Source organism: Heloderma suspectum, chromosome 16 (assembly GCF_057233095.1).
Source record: "Heloderma suspectum isolate Gila_16-S chromosome 16, 16-S_ref, whole genome shotgun sequence".
Taxonomy (NCBI): domain Eukaryota; kingdom Metazoa; phylum Chordata; class Lepidosauria; order Squamata; family Helodermatidae; genus Heloderma; species Heloderma suspectum.
In genome coordinates, this window is record NC_139473.1 from 11,206,913 (window position 1) to 11,226,807 (window position 19,895).

At 43.8% G+C, this 19,895-nt stretch overlaps 1 protein-coding gene across 2 annotated transcripts in view; it reads left to right on the forward strand.

Annotated features, from left to right (window-relative positions):
- PAFAH1B1 (platelet activating factor acetylhydrolase 1b regulatory subunit 1) overlaps positions 1-19,895 on the forward strand; it is a 69,962-nt gene that overhangs the window by 21,649 nt on the left and 28,418 nt on the right. For both annotated transcript variants that reach the window (XM_084822542.1, XM_084822543.1), the window contains one exon: positions 15,148-15,362. In XM_084822542.1, the coding sequence (XP_084678668.1) occupies positions 15,331-15,362 (32 nt within the window). In that variant the 5' untranslated portion in view covers positions 15,148-15,330. The remainder of the gene's footprint in view (positions 1-15,147; positions 15,363-19,895) is intronic.

Below are 19,895 nucleotides of genomic sequence, written 5' to 3' on the forward strand. Positions count from 1 at the left end.
ATACTAAATATATTTGAAAGAACTTACACTTGCATGTACACTAAATATTTCTAGTGAATAGCAAGGCATGCTGGAAATCACCCCACTAAGTATTAAGATCAGTAGGTCTTATACAGGAGTTGCTAAATAAAGGTCAAAGTTCAGGGGCAGTGTCTTACTACATGGTGGTAGTTTTTGAAAGGATCATCATGTAATCTTGTGTATGAACTTCCTTCCAAAACAAATACTTCAGGTTTACATCTATCCAAAGGAATTAATTCTAAGGAAGTTAATTCTTCTTCGTTCATAGTAGGAGGGTTACTCACTGGGGTATTGCACTCGTGAAGATGTAGACATTAATACAGCTATAGTAAGTGGCCGTGTAGATGGTCCTGGTCTTAATTCTGAAGGCCTGCGAGCACTTCTTGGTGTACTCTTTCCTGTACACTGCTGTAAGAACTACAGTGATGTCGTTCCTGTAAACATCTGCAACAAAAGATACAACACTGGTGAAGTATCATGAGTGGTGTTTACTGGTAATGGGCAAAGTCCCACTAGTTTAGAATTTGAATTAGCTCAATATTTGTGAGCTTTTCCAGTGAGCATTTGGTTTCATTTGCCCTCCACCCATCTCACAGCACAAGCTATGGAGGAGAGCCACTTAGAGATTCCATAGAACCTCCCTGAATGGAACATAAGATGATGAACACCTTTTAGATGTCTCTCTCCAGAATAGCAAGACTTCTTATTCTACCATATATTTTTACTGCTTCTCAAAGCTACATGTAGTCTGTTAAATCCGCCCAGCTTAGTTTTATGTATCGGAACAGTTTAAAGTTCAGGGCTTCCAATGAAATCAAACCCTTACGCTGCCTTCTCTTGATGCAGTGCATCTCTTTAGATAAACAGAATCATGAAAAATACACACATCTACTTCTGTCCATCTTCATTTCAGTTACAGCTATTTATCAGTTGTTCTTGACTTTAATTTCATCTAGTATTAATGTATTACTAACATGTGCTGCTAACGTAATCTTGCTTACAGATAACAATACAGTAAGGAGTGCCAACAATGCAGTCAAAGGTTTGATTGCGAACCAGTAGCATGTGATAAAACAAATGGTAAAGTGAAAAGCAAATTTCAGGTGTACCATATTTAAATGTTGTAGGTGGGTTACTGGAAAAATGTCTTTCTTGCCTGCTCATAACCGGTGAAAAGAAGAAAATAAACTGTAGAAAACATGCTTTAGATAAGAACACAAGAGTTAATAGGCTAGATCAGGGCTGCAGAACCTCTTTAAGCTTGAGGACCATATTGCATTGCAGAGAAGCTCTTGCGGCTGCATTCCTGTTGTGGGTGGAGCTGTCTGCAAAAGGGGCAAAAATACCAGAATATTTTAGCCTAAACCTTGTACTGCCAGTAAGTAAGTCTTAGGAGAGGCATTTCAACCTTTTAGAAGAGGGGGGGACACACACATGCACAAATGCCAGGAAATTGCCAGAACAATTAGTGGTTGGGGGAAAGGGGAGAGGGTCATAGCCTTCTGGGGAACCCTGGAGGGCTGGGTTTGGCCTCTGGGCCTGAGCTTCTGTACCCCTGGGCTGCATAGTTTGTTGCACTGAATTTGGCTGGCAAGTGAGACAAGGGTGGTGTTGCCAGTCCAAATTGCTACCAAATATTAGCAGCTTAGATCTGGAGTTAGCTGGTTTATGGTGAAAATACTTTTAGGCTGCAGTCCTATGATCCGTGGGGGGAGGGTGTCCCAGGAGCCATGGGATTGTTTGGATCTCCCCCTCCAGAGGGTGGACAGAGGAGCCTGCTCTTGGAGTGGGAGATCCAATCCCGTACCCTCTCACAGCCCCCTATGGAAACCTCCATAGCCAGGTGAGATAAACGGGGCAGATTAGGGGAGGCTTTGGATGCCACATGGGAGGCGGATTTATGTCAGTCCTTGAGCTGGATGCTCCTCCCTGCTCTGCCAGCGTGAGCCTGGCAGGGCTCTTTGCATGTGGTGGTTCATCTGCCTTTAGCATTGCTATCTGTGCTCCACTGATTTGCTCTGCTATTATGCTTTTAAGCCTTTCCTGTTCCAGCAGAATATCGTTTTCACAGTGCATAAAGTTTAAACTTAAGCCCTTGGTACCTGAGGCTGCTGTTACTGCCATCTCTGCCCATTATGGCCTTTTTGGTTTGATAAAATGAGCTCTTTATTCCTTAAGAAATTAGGTAGATATTCTCATATCAGAAGTAAAGTACACTTCCTGTCATGCACTGTACATTAGGCTATGAATTAAGGATACAACTTTGCGGTCTTCTATTTATTTATTTTTATTTTATTATTACATTTATATCCCACCTTTTTTCCTCCTTAAGGAAACCAAGGCGGTGTACGTTTATTGGTTACATTTGTTATATTTTTAATTCGCCCCAAAACTAATGTTCTCTGGGCGAATTAAATAAGGCTAAAGAATACAATATAAAAAAATAAATAGCACAGTAATAAATGTGGCTTTATTTGCTTTGCTGGAGGAAAATTATGTGAGTGCCTTGGACTGCAAGAAGATCAAACCAGTCCATACTCCAGGAAATAAAGCCAGACTGCTCACTTGAGGGAATGATATTAAAGGCAAAACTGAAGTACTTTGGCCACATAATGAGAAGACAGGATACCCTGTAGAAGATGCTGATGCCAGGGAAAGTGGAAGGCAAAAGGAAGAGGGGCTGACCAAGGGCAAGATGGAAGGATGATATTCTGGAGGTGATGGACTCGACCTTGGGGGAGCTGGGGGTGGCGACGGCCGACAGGAAGCTCTGGCGTGGGCTGGTCCATGAAGTCACGTGTGGCTCTTTAAAAACTAATTTATTGTGGCATGAGCTTTTGTGGACACGGTCCTCTGCATCTGATGAAGTGGGCAGTCCCCATGAAAGCTTATGCCAGAATAAATTGGTCTTTAAGGTACCACAAGACTCTTCATTATTTTAGCTAATAGATACTCATGTTTGAGTATCCTAACATAGTACTTTAAAATGTCTGTGATGGTAAATCGAAAGACTTCATGGTGGTAATAATAGTGAGTAAAAGCTGCTGTTTCTGGCTTTGTTGTAAAATAAGTTTGAGGAAACAGCAGATTTAAGGGAGTGTATGAATCTTGTAAATCTGTTATCTGACATCATGATGACAAAGATGGTTTCATTAATGCTTTCCACAGTGGACATTTGGAAGGGTTGAAGAGGTTGCACTTATTAAGAGGGTTCACAAGGGAAATGCACAAGGCTAAATCAGACTGTAATTATGCAAGAGCAAAGCTCAGGCGTATTGAGTTACAGCGGACCAGTCTTGTACAAGTGTAGCTTTCTTGTTAATGCTTTTGATGAAGTACTGTCAACATGGCTTTGATATTTGAAGCTATGTTCAGGGACCGATCTTTAATAAGCAGTCGTTTTATGTATTAATGGCATGTATATTCTTTCAGAGGGTAGCAAAATGGTAAAATAAAACTGTTGTCTGTGAAGCTTCCAGAAAGTTCTGACTTTGCTGATGGCATAGTCTAAACTGGAATAAATTAAACAAGGCTTCTGTTAATCTTTTATTTCTTGGCCAATGATGTCTAAAACATGGGCTTTTGGAAAAACAGATAGTACTTGCACTCTCCTTGCAATCCATTGCAAAATGTGTGGTGGTATTCAGTACTTCATGGGAAGCATTTCACTCTTCATGGAAGAAGTGTTCTGAGAGCCATATGAAGTTTGGCTGGATTTTACTGTAGTGGTGAACACTCAAAGGATTTGTTCAAAATTTCCACACAGTACCCTGGTAAGGGAGAGATGAAATGGTTGTGTGGTTCATTTTCTTAAAATATTGACAACATGAATCCACCCTGGCATGTAACTTTTCAAAAATTACTAGCTCACAAATTCTTTCTAGCCTGATGGTGTACACGTTAATCTTTTGTGACACGGGCAGCCTAAGGGGTGTGTGTGGCAGTTGCCATGTACTTCCCTCTCTGGTTGTCATTGTTGTATTGAGCATAGACAGCCAGTTGAGTGGTTCTTACTTAACCAACATGAAAAAATTCAGAGCACGTTCCTCATGCACATTAGGGATAGGTTGGGAGTCAACAGTTTCCCTGTGCGGTAGTCATAATGCTGAACTAAGCCAGAAGGAACTACTTTACCAGTGCTTGTCAAGAGCAAACCCATCAAGTTACGTGGTGGTCTAGAAATACCTGTAATAAGACCAATCTCATCTGTGACTTAATCACAGATGAAGGAGCTGACCTGGGTGGGTGAGCTGGGTGGTAGTAGCCTAACCCAGTTGTGCCCTCTGGGCTATTCAGTGCAGCACCAACACAGGCCAGAAGATCCAGGGAGGGAAGTTGCTGTAATCCATACAATACAATTTTACCAGGAAATGTCTTTTCCCCTGGCTACGAGCACCTGTACCTTACGTTGGGCCAAAGAGACAGATTGGGACTACTCTTGGTGTACCACTCACCCTGCTGTTAAATTTCATCCCTAACTGAGTTTGCTGAGGTGGTTTTGAATGTAGTACGGGAGAATCCCAGGATCATAGAATCATAGGGTTGGAAGGGGCCTACAAGACCATCGAGTCCAACCCCCTGCTCAGTGCAGGAAGCCTGATTCCCAGGCAGTATCCCATCCAAGTACTAACCAGGGCTGACCCTGCTTAGCTTCGGAGATAAGACAAGATCAGACTGTTGACTTCAGTGTACATGCCAAGCCTGCCCTGATAGGACCAGTCCAGGACTTCATGGCTTCCATGATGACTATCTCAAATGATAATTGGCCAGACTTATAGGGCAGGGCATATCCTCAGCTTGGTCCTTGCCCCAGAGGGTGGGAAGGGTGTTCTGAATATAGAAGGCGTTGTGACAACCCTGTTGTCATGGTCAGACCACTTCGCAGTGAATTTTGGTCTCAGGGCATTTGTCTCTCCCTTACAGGGGTGGGGGACTCACTAAAATGGTCTGCCTTCAGAGACTTGCAGATTCTGATGGATTCCTGAATGCTCTTGGGGATTTTCCAGTAACTAATGATGAGATGTGTCAGCTCATCAACATGCTTATTCCTGTGTGCCCTCTTTAACACTGTGGAACTCCCCTCCCCCCCCCCCCCCGATTTTAGGAGAGCTCAGAGCAATTAAATAGGCTGAATGACAGCTAGAGTGTCAGTGGCATAAGACTCACTGTGAAGCTGATCAAACACAAGTAAGAGTGCATAATTGTGCTTATGTTGTGGTAGTGAGGGCAGCAAAGCAGGCTTACTTAGCTGCCTCCATTGCATCCTTGAGTAGCCACCCAGCAGAGCCATTTCAGGTGGTTCCAGGGTTGTTTAGCACTGCCCCAGTGAATTGTATGCTGGAATCCTCAGAGGCCTGTTGTAACTACTTTGAGGATAGAATTGCCCATCTTCATAATGATCTTAGTGCTGTTATTATAACAGGCCCTGGTGAGGTGTCTGATGTACCATCTTGTCCAGTTTTCTGGGATCAGTTCTAGCTGTTGCAGCCTGCGGATGTGGACAAGACACTTGCATTGGTTCGACCAACCACATGCCCTCTCGACCCTTGCCTATCATGGCTGATTTGAACTAGCTGAGGAGAGTTTTCTGGATGGGTCCAGGGAGTGGTAAACACATCATTTCATGTGGGAGTGGTCCCTTAAAGAGGCAGTGGCATGACCACTTCTGAAAAAAGCCTTCACTCGACCCAGAGATTTATAATTATCTCCCAATCATTAATACCCCCCTTTTGGTCAAGTGCTTGAAAGGGTGGTGGTGAACCAACTGCAGATGTTCTCAGAGGGTACTGATTATCTAGACCGATTCCAGTCTGGATTCTGGCCTAGATATGGGACAGAATTGTCCTTGGTCGCCCTGATGGATGACCTTTATCGGGAGAAGGATAGAGGGAGTGTGACACTGTCACTCTTACTTGATCTCTCATTTTTGATACCATTAAACATGGTATCCTCCTGGATCGGTTCTGTGGGTTGGGAATTGGGGTCACTGTTTTACAGTAGTTCCACTCCTATCTTCAGGGTAGGAAAGTCCATACGTGACCTGGAATGATGCTTAAACGCAGTGGCGGGTGAGGACCAAGATGGAGGTACTGTGGGTAAGTGGTTTCCAGTAGGGCTGTGTATTGCTTCGGCCCAAAGCCCAAACTCGAAGCAGGGTGCCTTGGGCTACTTTGGGCCACCTCCAAGTCGAGGTGGAGGGGACACAAAGTGGCCCAAAGCGGATCAGGTCACTCCGAAGGGCTTCAGTGCACTTTGGAACAATCTGGAGGCTTAGCTGCCATGCCGCTGTCCAGCCCCCAGCTCCTTACCTCGTTCTCTGGATCTGCAGTGGTAGCCATCTTGTTCCATGGAATAGGGGGAGCCATTTTTAAAATGGCAACCCTGTATTTCTGGAAATGTAGGGAGTTGCCATTTTTAAAATGGCTCCCCCAGTCCCCAGAACAAAATGGCTGGTGGCACATGTCCAGAAGGCCTAGGAGCTGGCAGTGGCAGCTGTTTCCCCAACAGTGAAACAAGGAAGCAAGCAAGGAACCCATGAAGGCTTGAGCAGAGGCAGGAGTCGGCCTCCAACTGAGCACCTGCCCCTTCTGGCAAGGATGGGAGAGAGTGTAGTTGGAGGGCGACTTCTGCCCTCATCCCTGTTGGAGGGCTGTGATGGGCAGAGGCTCCCCTGGCAGTGCCTTCTCTGGCGACTCCCCTGGTCGCGACAGCCCCCCTCCACTGAACAAGGGCCCAGGTAAGGAGCTGGGGGCTGGGTGGCATGTTGGGGGGGGGGCAAAGCGGGATTCGGATGTCTGAATCCTGCTTTGGCTTCGTAGGCTGAGGCGGGTAAGGCCCCCCCCCATGAATTAGCCTGAGCCGAATAGGGGCCGCCTTGGAAGCCCCAAAACGGCTTCCGAGTCAGATCGGTGGGTCCATGCACAGCCCTAGTTTCCAGGTACAGGAGTTAGAGAGTTTACCTGTTTTGGATGGGGTTGTACTCCCCATGAAAGAATGGGTGTGCAGTTTGGGGGTGCTCCTAGATTCATCATCGTCATTAGAAGCTCAAGTGACTTCTGTGGTACAGAGTGCCTTTTACCAACTTCAGCTAGTGTATCAGCTGTGCCCGTTCCTGGGCAGGTAAAGCTTATCTACTGTGATCTACATACTGGTAACCTTGAGATGGGAGAATTGTAATGCTCTCTACATGGGGCTCCCCTTGAGGCTGGTTCGGAAGATGCAGTTAGTGCATAATGCTGCAGCAAGGCTGTTGAATGGAGTACCTTTGCTGAAAGACCAATGCTGAAAGAGCTGTACTAATTGCCACTTTGCTACCAAGCCAGGTTCAAGGTATTATTATTGACATATAGAGCCCTAAGCAAATTAGAACTAAGTTACTTGAGATGATCACTCTCCCTATATAGACCCATTAGGCCACTAGGATCTTCAGGGGAGGCTTTGCTGTCTCTGCCACACCCTGTAGAGACCCATCTGGCAGCAATGTGGCAGCAGGCCTTCTCTGTGGTGGCACCCTCCCTCTGGAATGACCTGCCCTCTGCGATATGTCAGGCACCGATGATCATGTGCTTCTGAGGATTATTATAAACCAGCTTGTTTACCCTGGCTTTGCCCAACCATTAACTCACCTGAATACTGTTATGCTTTCAATGATGTATTGTTTTGTAATACGTTGTGAACTGCTGTGGGATTTTTAAATTGGGAAGCAGTTATATAAATGTTCTAAAATAATAAATAAATAAATCTTGTCAAAACTGGTGATCGTAGTGTGTCCTGGAGAAGATCCACAGAAGTGGCAACTCTGGTGGTAAAGGTTGACTATAAGGGTTATATCCAGTCCTTGCTTATCAGCTGAACTGAAAAGTAATCCACCTACTTGGATGACCTACCGATCATGTGTGGATAGCCAGCTGTGTGGAGTAGAATCATAGAATAGTAGGGTTGGAAGGGGCCTACAAGGCCATCGAGTCCAACCCCCTGCTCAATGCAGGAATCCAAGTCAGAGCATCCCTGATGGATGGCTGTCCAGCCTCGTCTTGAAGGCCTCCAGTGTGGGAGAGCCCACCACCTCCCCAGGTAATTGGTTCCATTGTCATATTGCTCTTACAGTCAGGAAGTTTTTCCTGATGTTCAGCCAGAATCTGGCTTCCTGTAACTTGAGCCCATTATTCCGTGTCCTGCACTCTGGGATGATCAAGAAGAGATCCTGGCCTTCTTCTGTGTGACAACCTTTCAAGTACTTGAAGAGTGCTATCATATCTCCCCTCAGTCTTCTCTTCTCAAGGCTAAACATGCCCAGTTCTTTCAGTCTCTCTTCATAGGGCTTTGTTTCCAGTCCCCAGATCATCTTTGTTGCCCTCCTCTGAACCCTCTCCAGTTTGTCTGCATCCTTCTTAAAGTGTGGTGCTCAAAACTGGACACAGTACTCCAGATGAGGCCTAACCAGTGCTGAATAGAGGGGAACTAGTACTTCCCGGGAGTTGGAAGCTATGCTTCTATTAATGCAGCCCAAAATAGCATTTGCCTTTTTTTGCAGCCAAAGAGTAAATGTGCTTTAATAAGTTCAAAAGGTCGTGGTCCTTAGTCTTTTGCTCTGCTTGTATTAGCATGTAAGTAGCAGCTAATGCACCATAGTAATTCTATTTAGATCCAACTCTGTGTGTTTCTATATTTATTAGGAAAATCATTTGCATTAAAAGGGTATCTTTCATGAGAAAGTCTTTTGTTTAATGCAGTTTAATCTCAAGTTGGTAGCTCATCTTCCACAGGAAACTGTGTGAGAGGGATTATACAATCAGATTCAGGTGAAGAAAACCCAGTAAACTGTGAGAGCTTTAAAGCATCTTCATGAAAACAGCCTTAGAGCAGTGGAGGAGTGTAAACATTTCAGTTTGCATGCGTCGCATGCTGCTGTTTTTCATAATGTAGAATTTTCCTCTGTATTGATTCACCAGATGCCAGTTGCCCTCCTTGTACACTAGTATGTTTATGCTGTTTATAGATTCGCAGAACTGGAAAAAAATTTAAATATCGGAAAGCAATGTCAAATTCTTGGGTGAAAGTTCTGAACAGTAGTAAAATTCTTCAAAAACGTAGGTGGCAACATCTGATTTACAGGTGCCTGTATGCCAGGCCAGAAAAACCAGATCTTCCTTATCACCCATTTTAAAAACTTGATACATGTATTGGAAAAATATTTTCCAGCTCTTATTTTAGGGGTGTGGCTTTTATCTAAGGAAGGATGTCTAAATCATGAACTGCCTTGCTTTTAATTGTTTGATCACATTGATGTTTCCTAATCCTGAAGGAAAGGGGGTAGTCTTCCAAGTGTAAGAATTTCTTCAAAATGTATAGAAGGCTGATCTTGGGGTTAGAATCATAGAATCTTAGAATACTAGGGTTGGAAGGAGCCTACAAGACCATCAAGTCCAACCCCTTGCTCAGTGCAGGAATCCAAGTCAAAGCATCCCTGACAGATGGCTCTCCAGCTTCATTCTGAATGCCTCCAGTGTGGGAGAGCCCACCACCGCCCTAGGTAACTGGTTCCATTGTTGTATTGCTCTAACAGTCAAGACGTTTTTCCTGATGTTCAGCCGGAATCTGGCTTCCTGTCACTTGAGCCCATGGTTCCGTGTCCTGCATTCTGGGATGATCGGGAAGACATCTGGTTTCTGGAGTCACCAGGACAGGTCTAGCATGTATCCCAAAGGTGCTCCTCAGTGTACCTTTTTTAACTTGCTTGCATGCTGTACTTAAGACACCTGCGCAGTGGGAACAAAACCCACCCATTACCAGGTGACCTAATCTTAATTGATGGGGATTCCATTGGGAATGCAGGGCATTTCTGTGCAGAATGCAGGCTCTTCTCCCTCTCCCCCTCCCCCCCACATCCTCCCCGCCAGTGTTCCTGCAATATACAGATTGTAGTAATCCTGTCTTAATGATGGGCATTTTAATCACCATTCTCTACTACAATAACGCACGAAAATGGCTCAAAACAAGTTCAGAGCCCATCAGTGCTGCAGAAGATCCGGTTTTTAAAGTGCTGCTTTAGGTCCTTGTGGACCTTTAACCTTGGGAAGAAAGATGGAAGTAGTTTCAGGGGGGGGGGGGATATTTGCATATTACCAGGAACTGGGGTGGCAAATTTTCCTGATAGGCAAGTAATAGCTATATTAAACATGCGCACACTGACAACATTTGTGTTAAATTCCACATCCTGCCTTAAGGGATTGTATTATGATTATGCCCGCCGATAATTTGACTGTTTGCTTGGCTCAGCTGTGATACAAAAAGTGAACTATTTCCCAGTGTCTTCAGTAGCGTAGAAACAAACACTTTCCAACAGTTGCCCTGATTATGCCAACCAAGCATGAGCTTTAAGAGGGTCAAGAAACATGCATGCACCTAAGTGCCATTTTAAAATAACTCATCATTGCTAGACAGAACAATGCCCTTATTGTGTTTTTTTCCGAGCCCTTTACTGAGAGGCATTGTTTGAAAGGATATTTCCTTTAGCCCGGCTTTTAGGTGTGCTGTTACCCTTTTACTTTTGAGATGGTTACAACCCCATTTTGAATGTGTTTCTGTTTGTTCTTATGATGGTAGTGAAACATGGGAGATCATGGCAATTCTCTGAATGTAGAATTCTTGGCTCAGGCTCTTACAGAGTGAAAGGAGTTAAACTGTACCTGGCTCTGCTTCCAGCCAGCTTCTAGGGTATTCCTCTCTGGCCTGGGTGTCTCTAGTCCTTAAATGTTTCCTCCTGAGCCATCAATGTCCACTTGATATTTTTTTTCCCCTAGCGCACTCAGGGTAACTATATTTTGCAGGACTAGGGAATGTGTCTTCATTGCTTGGCAGTGGGTCTGGCATTCTTTCCCCATACCCTGTGGCAGGTGGAGCCATGCCCCTGTCATGGCATTGGAGCCATCTACTTGCACCCTATTGCCTCTCCGCAGTTCATTTGCCTTTCCCAGCCTCTGCTCTGGAGCCATCCTGCACATAAAACAATATGTGGGAGTCTTTCAAGATAACCGAGCAAACAAAATAAACATATACAATTACTAGACTAAACTTATTGTGTAACATAATGTCAAGCAAGCTCCAGCTATGTTTGTTTAAAATCTGGTCACAAAAATCTTATATCTAAGCAGCTAAAAATGTTTTATGACTTCATCCCCCCCCCCCCCCCCTGGTAACTAGAACACTAGTGGTTGATACTTGGTTTCCATGCCAGGCCATATAAACATTTCCCAAATGTAACACAGTAAAACTGATAGAAGCATTTTAAAATTTAGTGGTTAAGAAAAAGTGAATATTGTCAATTTACTTTTTTCCCCAAAATAAAAAAGCTTGGAGACGCTGTCCAGTAGAATAAGCCACTAGTTTAAGAGAACTGGGGAATTTCCCATAGTATCCAAATTTTGGCGTTCGTTGGCAAGGAGGATGATTTTTCTGCTAAGCACGTAACATTAGAGGGCATTTGACTTGAGTTTGTTCCTCTCCAGTCAGTGACTGTCTTTTCTCAAAAAAGATCCCGATGATCAAATCTTCGGGGAAGTGAGAGCCAGAATTAATGTGGGTTAGTCTAATGTGCATAAATAATTCCAGAGATTCATTGTGTTTCTTCCTAGCATTTTAGTGCAGAATTCTAGATTGTTGCTTTCATTTATTTTGGAGAAACAACTTCTGCTGCTGCTTTTTCATAAAAGACTATGAACGATATCTGCAGCAGTTTGCCTTTAAATGCCCTTTATCCCCTCTTCCTGGTTCTCATTTATCTAGGTTGCCTGCTGGGTTTAGTTCCTCTTAGTGAACTGAGTGACTTAGGGTGGAAGTTTAGGCAGAAAAAAGGCCTACAACTCCCAGCATGCCTCAGCCATGCTGGGAGCTGTAGGTCTTTTTTCTGTCTGAACTTGCATAGGGTGGCGCCTTTAGTGGGTATGTAGAAGTACTTGTCAGAGTCCATGTGGACAACGAGGCAGTGATGCAATGTGTGGCTCCTGGCATTTATGCATGGTGATGACACTGCTGTTTACACAGCAGCAGCACCTGCAGTACTTGTGTTCCTTCTAAGACTGTAAGGCAGCTCTTTGCCAGAAGGCACATCTGTCTTCTCTGAAAACTGCAGCAGCAGACTGGTGCCAGTTAAGAAATGAGGCTGAATATAGGTGAATATTTTTTGTTAGAATTAAGAACCCTGGCTGATTTTAAAATGATGAGGATGGAGGCATATAGCTGGAAAGTGTCAGGCTGCCAATCCACCCCACCCCCCTCACAACTTCATTTGGGAGTCTTCTCTTATTTGGGGTATAAAACAGGAGAGTCTGAAATGTAGTGCAAATAAAGCCTCAAATGATGGAAGCCTCTGTAAAACCATATATTCCTGAGTGCTTCGTGTCTCTCCAGCTACAGCTTGACACTTACCTATTTTTATGAAATATGATATTTAAGTGTATGCTTTTGTACATATTACAGAATACAAAAGCTTTATTTCAAGCTGTTACTGTAGTGAACAGGTCTTCCTTCCTCGTTCATTCAAGTCAGGGGTGGGCAACCTTTTTGGCCTTTAGGGACATATGCTGTGCCAGTTCTTAGATTGGGGGCTGCATATGTGTGTATACACAAACCTCTACCCACCCATCATTTCAGCACATCTGGATGAGGAGCTTTAAATTCTTGATCAGGGGATGTGACTGTGGTGAAGTGAGGGTTAAAGTTAAAGTTTCCAGCAATCCTGATTCAGAATGCTGGGAGGGGCTAGCTTAACACTTTCTGCTCAGCAGTTCCCATCAAGATGGTTGTCCCGTGCTGCTTATTTTTGTGAACTGCCCAGGGAGCTTCAGCTATTGGGCAGTAGAGAAATGAAATAAACAAATAATAGCACCAGAACAGTGCTATTAGCCACTAGGTTAATTCAGTATTAAAATACTTTGGCATGGATGTGGAAGTTCTGAGCTATTTAGTGTAGGTAGATTAACCATTGAAAAACCCACAATAGCTGGGTTTGCGTGACATGGCGCACCCCCTGATCAGGGTGGGTGGGGTTGCATATTCAAAATGGCAGCCATACACACTTGGCACACACAAAATAACCCATGATGAGCTGGCCATATCATGGGAATCGGCGCTCGGTGAGAACTAGGCCTCAGCCTGTGCATGTTCATTATTCCCATAATCTGTGGGTTGCACATATAATTGTTGTAATTTTTTTTTATAATTTCTATACTATTTTATTGTATACTTCTTGCCCATTTGTATATTTTTGTATGGTTTTTATCCTGCACGCTGCCTCCAGAGGATTATACTCTTAAAGGTGATTTAACTCTTAAAGGTGATTTAAAAAAAATTAAAAAAAAATTATCTGTTTGGATAAAGCTGTTTCCCCCTACGATAGGAAGGGGCATCAGGAGATATGTAGGGTTTAAAGCCCCCCTGTATTTTGGCTTTTGAAACTTAATCAGGTGTTACTGACACTTTCATAGCCTACTTTCACAGATATAAGTGCTTGAAACTTGCTGCTTCTTTCTCATTTTTTTTAAAAAAGAAACCCAACCCTCAAATGTAAGTTTCTGTGGCATGGCACAGAATTGCAGAATATACCTGTCTGTGCATTCCTAGCGTTACGTTGATAAATAACTAGAAAAGTAATCTGTTGTGCACGTAAATGTTTAGTGGTTTCTGCATGTTGTGCTTGTCCTGAATACCTAGACTCTGCAAAGGTGCCAATTAAACCTTGAAACAAATTACCTAATTTGATCCCATAAATAAGAGCAATTCTAGCTTGTTTTAAGATATCAATAAACACTTTTGTTATGGTGAAGGTACTTAAAGCTGTGGGTTTTAAAAACCAAATACTTTTTTGCTGATGGTTGCTTGAACGCTGCGCTGCATTCAACTATTCTTCCGAATATACTAGTTCCAAATATATTGGTTCACGTTCTCATTGAGGTGGTAAACCTTTGTTTGGAGCTTCACCATTTCAGCCTGGTGTTGGGTTTTTATAAACAGTGGACAAGTGCATTCTCTTGCCGAAGCTTTACTGACAACTGCATTCTTGTGAATCAGCTAGTCATTTCAGTAGGGGTTGTCTGGGGAAGATTCACTGGATTGAGTGCATGACAATTTGGCAAAGTAAACCTGCTATTCTGGTGTCATCAGGCCTGGTTTCATAAGAGTGGCAGTGACAGACACCAAGATACCAAAACAAGATAAAAAGTAAAAGCTTTGACGAAGATAATAGAAGTTTGAAAATATTAAATAGCAACTTGTGTGACTCTTCATAGATAAGTGGAGAAGCATTCAAGTATAGCTGCTACTCACTCAGCTGTTTTGCTCATCTTAGTTGTAAAAGGAAATGTGTACCTGGATTTTTAAAGTTCTTACGATTGAATGTAGAGAAAAATGAATGGAACTTCAATATTTTCAGTCTGCTGTTAACCTTTTGCTTTTTATTTTGTTTTGGTATCTGTCACAATCTGTTACCCTCCTGTTGATCTCTTGCATGTTGAATGTATTAAAATACTTTTAGGGGGCCGCTGTCTAGTTCAGTGGTCTTTGGCTGGTGAGTTGCAACCTACAGTGTGGTTGCTCCCTAATCCAAAGTGGGTTTTATTTAAATATTTGGGAGGAGGGGAGATGAATAAAGAGGGAGAACACTACTACACTACATAGTTAATTGTTTTAGCAGTCTTTCCCTCTTCTCGGGGATCCTGGAACTGGAGTTCTGCAGGAGGGGAGCTAGCAATCTTTATATTGGGTTTGTTGTGTCTTTATATCCGGAGAGGGGTAGGAAGATGGGCATCTACAGTGAAAATTAAACTAGAATTAGTAGCGGGTCCCATATGGCAGGATAGAGTTAAAGGTGGATCTCTGTTCAAGTGATGTAGTTGAGTGACAGTTTTTTTTTTTACCAGTTCTGAGCTCTGTGTGGTTGAATTACTCTTTGTTTTTCTATTTGCCATGACTTATGACAAAATTTTATGACAAAAAACTCTACAGGTTTTTCATACGTTTTTGCCAATAGGTTTACGTAATGAAAGTTCACAATTTTGTACAGCTGTTGCTGTGAACAAACTTTACAGAACAAAACCCTATTCTCTCTCTCCCCCCACCCCCCATTTCTAGATGGAATGAATTTTCCTTGTTGAATGCATCCGGTTTACTTGCTGGAGTTTACATTCAGAGACGTCTTGTCCTTTGGGTTGGAGCCACTTGGTGGCAGACTGAATTGTGGATCCCAGAATCACAACACTGCTTGACGAGGAGGAGACGACAGCTGAATCACATTAACCTGACATCACAGCCACAATGGTGCTGTCACAGAGGCAACGAGATGAGCTGTGAGTAACTCAGAATATCAGATTGCAAAAGCTGACCTTGCTTACAGTTGGCTGTTGTCAATGATCAGGGGTTCTAATGTGTTCTTAACCTAATTTTACTTCAACTTGTATAGCAGCGTTCCCCAACCTGGTGCCCTTCAGATGTGTTGGACTGAACTCCCAGCACTGGAGTGGTAGTCCAGCACGTGTAGAGGGGGTACTAGGTTGGGGATGGCTGTTCTATAGCCATCTTAATGAGAGCGCCAGCATCTGGCCACAAAGCAATAATTGTAAAGACATGGAGACAGTAATTTGGGCGAGAGCTGCTTCCTGTCATCCTCCAAACCCTGGAATGGAGTAGCATTTCAGACATGATTTCAAGAAGTGTGTGGGCATGGGATAAAATTTGAACTCTGAAAGATGGGGCTTGTAAGAAGCTCTTGCCTGCTGCCCCCCACCTTGTGTTTCCAGGCTCCAACCCTGTGAAGTTTTGGGCCAGCTCTGTAGCTTAGCACATGCCCTGTTCGCTCATGATAAATAACAGTGTGATAGCCAAAGAATGGGCAAATCACCATGAGGAACTCATGTTAGATTTAAATAAAGTTTTAATTTAAGATTTAGCTACGTTTACATCCTTACAAAAAAAAAATTGTTTTGTTGTAATTTTGCACAACTTATCTAATGCAGTGTGTTCATTTTCAGTTGCTTCTTGTGCAACTGTTCTGATCTTTCAACCGTTTTGCTCATTGGTTCATTCACCTGATCAGGCAGAAGACAACTTCTTTCCCAACATAAAATTCTGTTCGGTGATGAGAGAAAACACTGAATAGTAAGCCAGAGATGAATTCCTATTTCATTTATTCCAAGTAACATAGCACTAAGATTGGGTCAGAAGTTACCTCTTCCTCAACTGTAGCTTAGTAGTGGCTATTCTATCATGCTTCCTGAACTGGTTCCATTCCAGCTGGCCATTCCGAGAACTTGTAATTTTAAACTCTGCTGCCAAAGCTTTGTTTTTTTCCTCTTTGCCACTACTTTTTCCTTCTGTGTTGCGTCTTTTTTAGGTTGTAAGCCCGAGGGCTAGGATTGTCTTATTTTTATTTATTTGTAAGCACTCTGGGAGCCTTTTCAGCTGAAGAGTGGAATAAAAATGCTTTAGGGGAACAATCCTGTGGCCCCTAGGCAGCGATAGGATACTTTGGATGTCCAGATCCAAAGTTAGAGAAGTGCTCTGACCTCAGAGGGGGGAATCAGTCCACTCTCCGACTGCTGTCTTCATTGCAGCTGGCATGGAAAGAACCATGCCGGCTACTTCTCTGAGGTCTGGAACGCAACCTCAGGGAGGGGGAAAGGGTATATTTCAGTGGGTGGGAAGGGCAGTAGATTGGAAAGGCTATCCTGGGGCATCTTCAGCCTCCCCCCAAACACTGGAAATGCAGGGTGGGAGGACAGGACAGGGAGATGAAGATCACCCCTGCTGCTCCTCCCTCTCTGCACAGGATGATGGTCAGTCTCTGAATTCAGAGGCTGACGATCATTGAAGGCACCTTAACCCGTTAGCTGTTAACATGCTCATTTAAGGATGTAGAGACTTCCAGATAATGGGGGGGGGGGGGGGTGCTAGGGCAAAAATAACAAATTATTTGAAAACTTAATGGTTGGGGGTGGGGTATAAAAAAGGCCTGAATTCCCCCCTCCCCCAATTAAAGAAAAGGAACAAAACATATATTCCGTAAATATGTAGCCTGTCCTAACTAAAGTTGTAGTGGCATAACACAGGGAATTGGTTCAGGTCTTCCGAGAGTGACATACAGTGCAATTCTATGCACGTTTACTAAGAAGTCAGTCCATCTGGGTCAGTTTGCACATCATGACAAGCCACCATGGGTTAACCAACCCTCAGGACTGCTGCGATGCATGCTGGCCTCAATTTTGAATATGCAAGCCTCAGCTGGTGGTTGCCATGGCTTGTCGTGTCATGCAAACCCTGGTGGGCTCTTGGGTTATGCGTGGGCTCTTTAACCCTTGCATAACCCCGCTGCCAGGCTTCGCATGACACAGCAAGCCATGGCAAGCGCCAACCGAGGTTTGCATATTCAAAATGGCAGCTGGTACGCATGGCCCTGAGGGTTAATTAACCCACAGTGACTTGTTATGACGTGCAAACCCAGTCAATGTGCAGGATTGTAGCCCTAGAGTAGATTGGTGCTATTTTAAGCAATGAGGTATATTGTATGCGATCTATCCGAGTGAGAGAGTAGTTCCTCCCATCTGAGCCCACCTGCTTATTAAGATCTTCTGTCTTGCACCATTCTGAGACATAAGATATTCATGTAGAGCAGGGCCTTTTCGTTGCCGGCAGCAATATTATGGAACTTCCTTGCAAGAAATACCTGCCCAATCCAGGTCCTTGCAGTTTTGGTATTTTTTTTAGGTGGGCTGTCTTTTATTCTGCCAAGCTTTTGGTCTGAACTGAATCTTTTGTTGCTCCTACTGTTAACAATATTTCACTGATACTGTTGATATGGTGGTTACATATCAACTTTTAATTCTTCTATTGTAAGCCATCCTGCATGCCCTATAACACCTGCATATTTTAGAACTAATAGATGGTGGTGATCTTTGCTTATTATATGTATTTTTATGTTGCCCAATTATATTCCCAGTACAGCTTACAAAAAGAATAAAACAATTTAAAATTTAAATGCAGAATATAATCTAAAAGCCACCAAACAAAACAGTCAGCAGAATTAAAATTACTTCTAAAGAGCTCAGAAAGAGAAAATACATTATTTGCCACCAAAAAGACAATAAACTAGGTGCCGAACAAACCTCTCGGGAGAACGTTTCACAATTGGGGTGAGAAGGCCTTCTCTCTGATAGTCACCTGTCTCACCTCAGGTAGTGGGTGTGCTCTCAGGAATCACTTCATTGAAGATCTTAATGTAAGGGGCCTGGAAATGGATTGGGAGCGAGTGTGGTTTGCACAGCACAGGTGTCACATGATCATAATACCCAGTTCTTGTTAATGCAGCTCCTAGATTACTAGCTGCAGTTTCTGAACTGAGAAAAATAAATGATTGTTTCTCATACCAGTGTTGTTGTAATACTGACTTCACAGAGGTTTGGGAGGAGGGTTTCACTATTAGAAGACTTAAATCTATTGAAGTTGTCGTAGAGTATGCGCTAGATTTGTGCAGAGTTGACTTGTATTCCCAGGAGAGCTTTCAATGGGGTGTGTATGAGAGGTCTAGTAACAGGATAAACAAGATCTGGATTCATTGAGGCAAAAAGCACTTGCTCACAAAGGACACTTAGGGAGCAATCCTATGGCTGCTAGATGGCCATAGGATTTGTGGTTTTCCGGGAACCAAACTTCCCCCCCTTCCACACTGCCTTGCAGGCAGTGCAGAACAGCCCCATGCTCTGTGCTCAGAAGAGGAGCACGGAGTGACCAAAACGGGGTGTTCTGAGGCGGGGAAGGCAGAAATGCTGGTATGACACATCCTATGTGTAGTCCAGCAGCCTCCTTCCCCTCTCCGCTTTCCCGTGGCTAGACAGCTGAAATCGGCGGTCTAGCCGCAAATGCAGGGCGGGAGGGACACGGAGGGAACGATCCTGTCCGCACTTCTCCTGCCCTGCATTACTTAGGCGGTTGCCTCCGAGTTCAGAGGCAGCCGCCTATCCCCATAGGATTGCGCCCTTAATTTTTTACTTCTGCATGAGTTGGGTCACACGTGAAATTATCTGATACTTAGTTTTCCATGGCAAGAACAAAACACCATATGATAAGCAAAACCTCTAATGTTAGGAATTCAGCTGTATTTGAGCTGTCACTTTATTGGTCTGTTAACTGCTGATTAAGAATGTAAGAGCTATGCTGGATCAGACCAAGGGTCCATCTAGTCCAGCATTCTGTTCATACAGTGGCCAACCAGCTGCCCATGGGAAACCCACAAGCAGGACATGAGTGCAACAGCACCCTCCCACCCATGTTCCCTGGCAACTGGTGCACCTAGGCATACTGCCTCTGATACTGGAGGTAGCACATAACCATCAGCACTAGTAGCCATTGATAGCTTCTCCTCCAGGAATTTGTCTAACCCCCTTTAAAAATGGTGGCCATCACTCCATGTTGTGGTAGTGAATTGCATAGTTTAACTACGTGCTGTGTGAAGTCCTTCCTTTTCTCTGTCCTGAACCTCCCACCAATCAGCTCCATGGGATGACCCCGGGTTCTAGTATTGTGAGAGATACCCACTTTCTCCACACCATGCATAGTTTTGTACACCTCTACCATGTGTCCCCTTACTTACCTTTTTTTCCAAGCTAAACCATCCCAGCTGTTGTAACCTTCCCTCATAGGGGAGTTGTTCCAGCTCTTTGATCATTTGAGTTGCCCTTTTCTGCACTTTTCCCAGCCCTACAATAACTTTTTTTAGGTGTGGTGACCAGAACTGTACACAGTATTCTACGAGGGACCGCACCATAGATCTGTATAAAGGCAGTATGATATTGGTCTCCTGTCAAACATTGTCCTATTTCAGAAAGCCA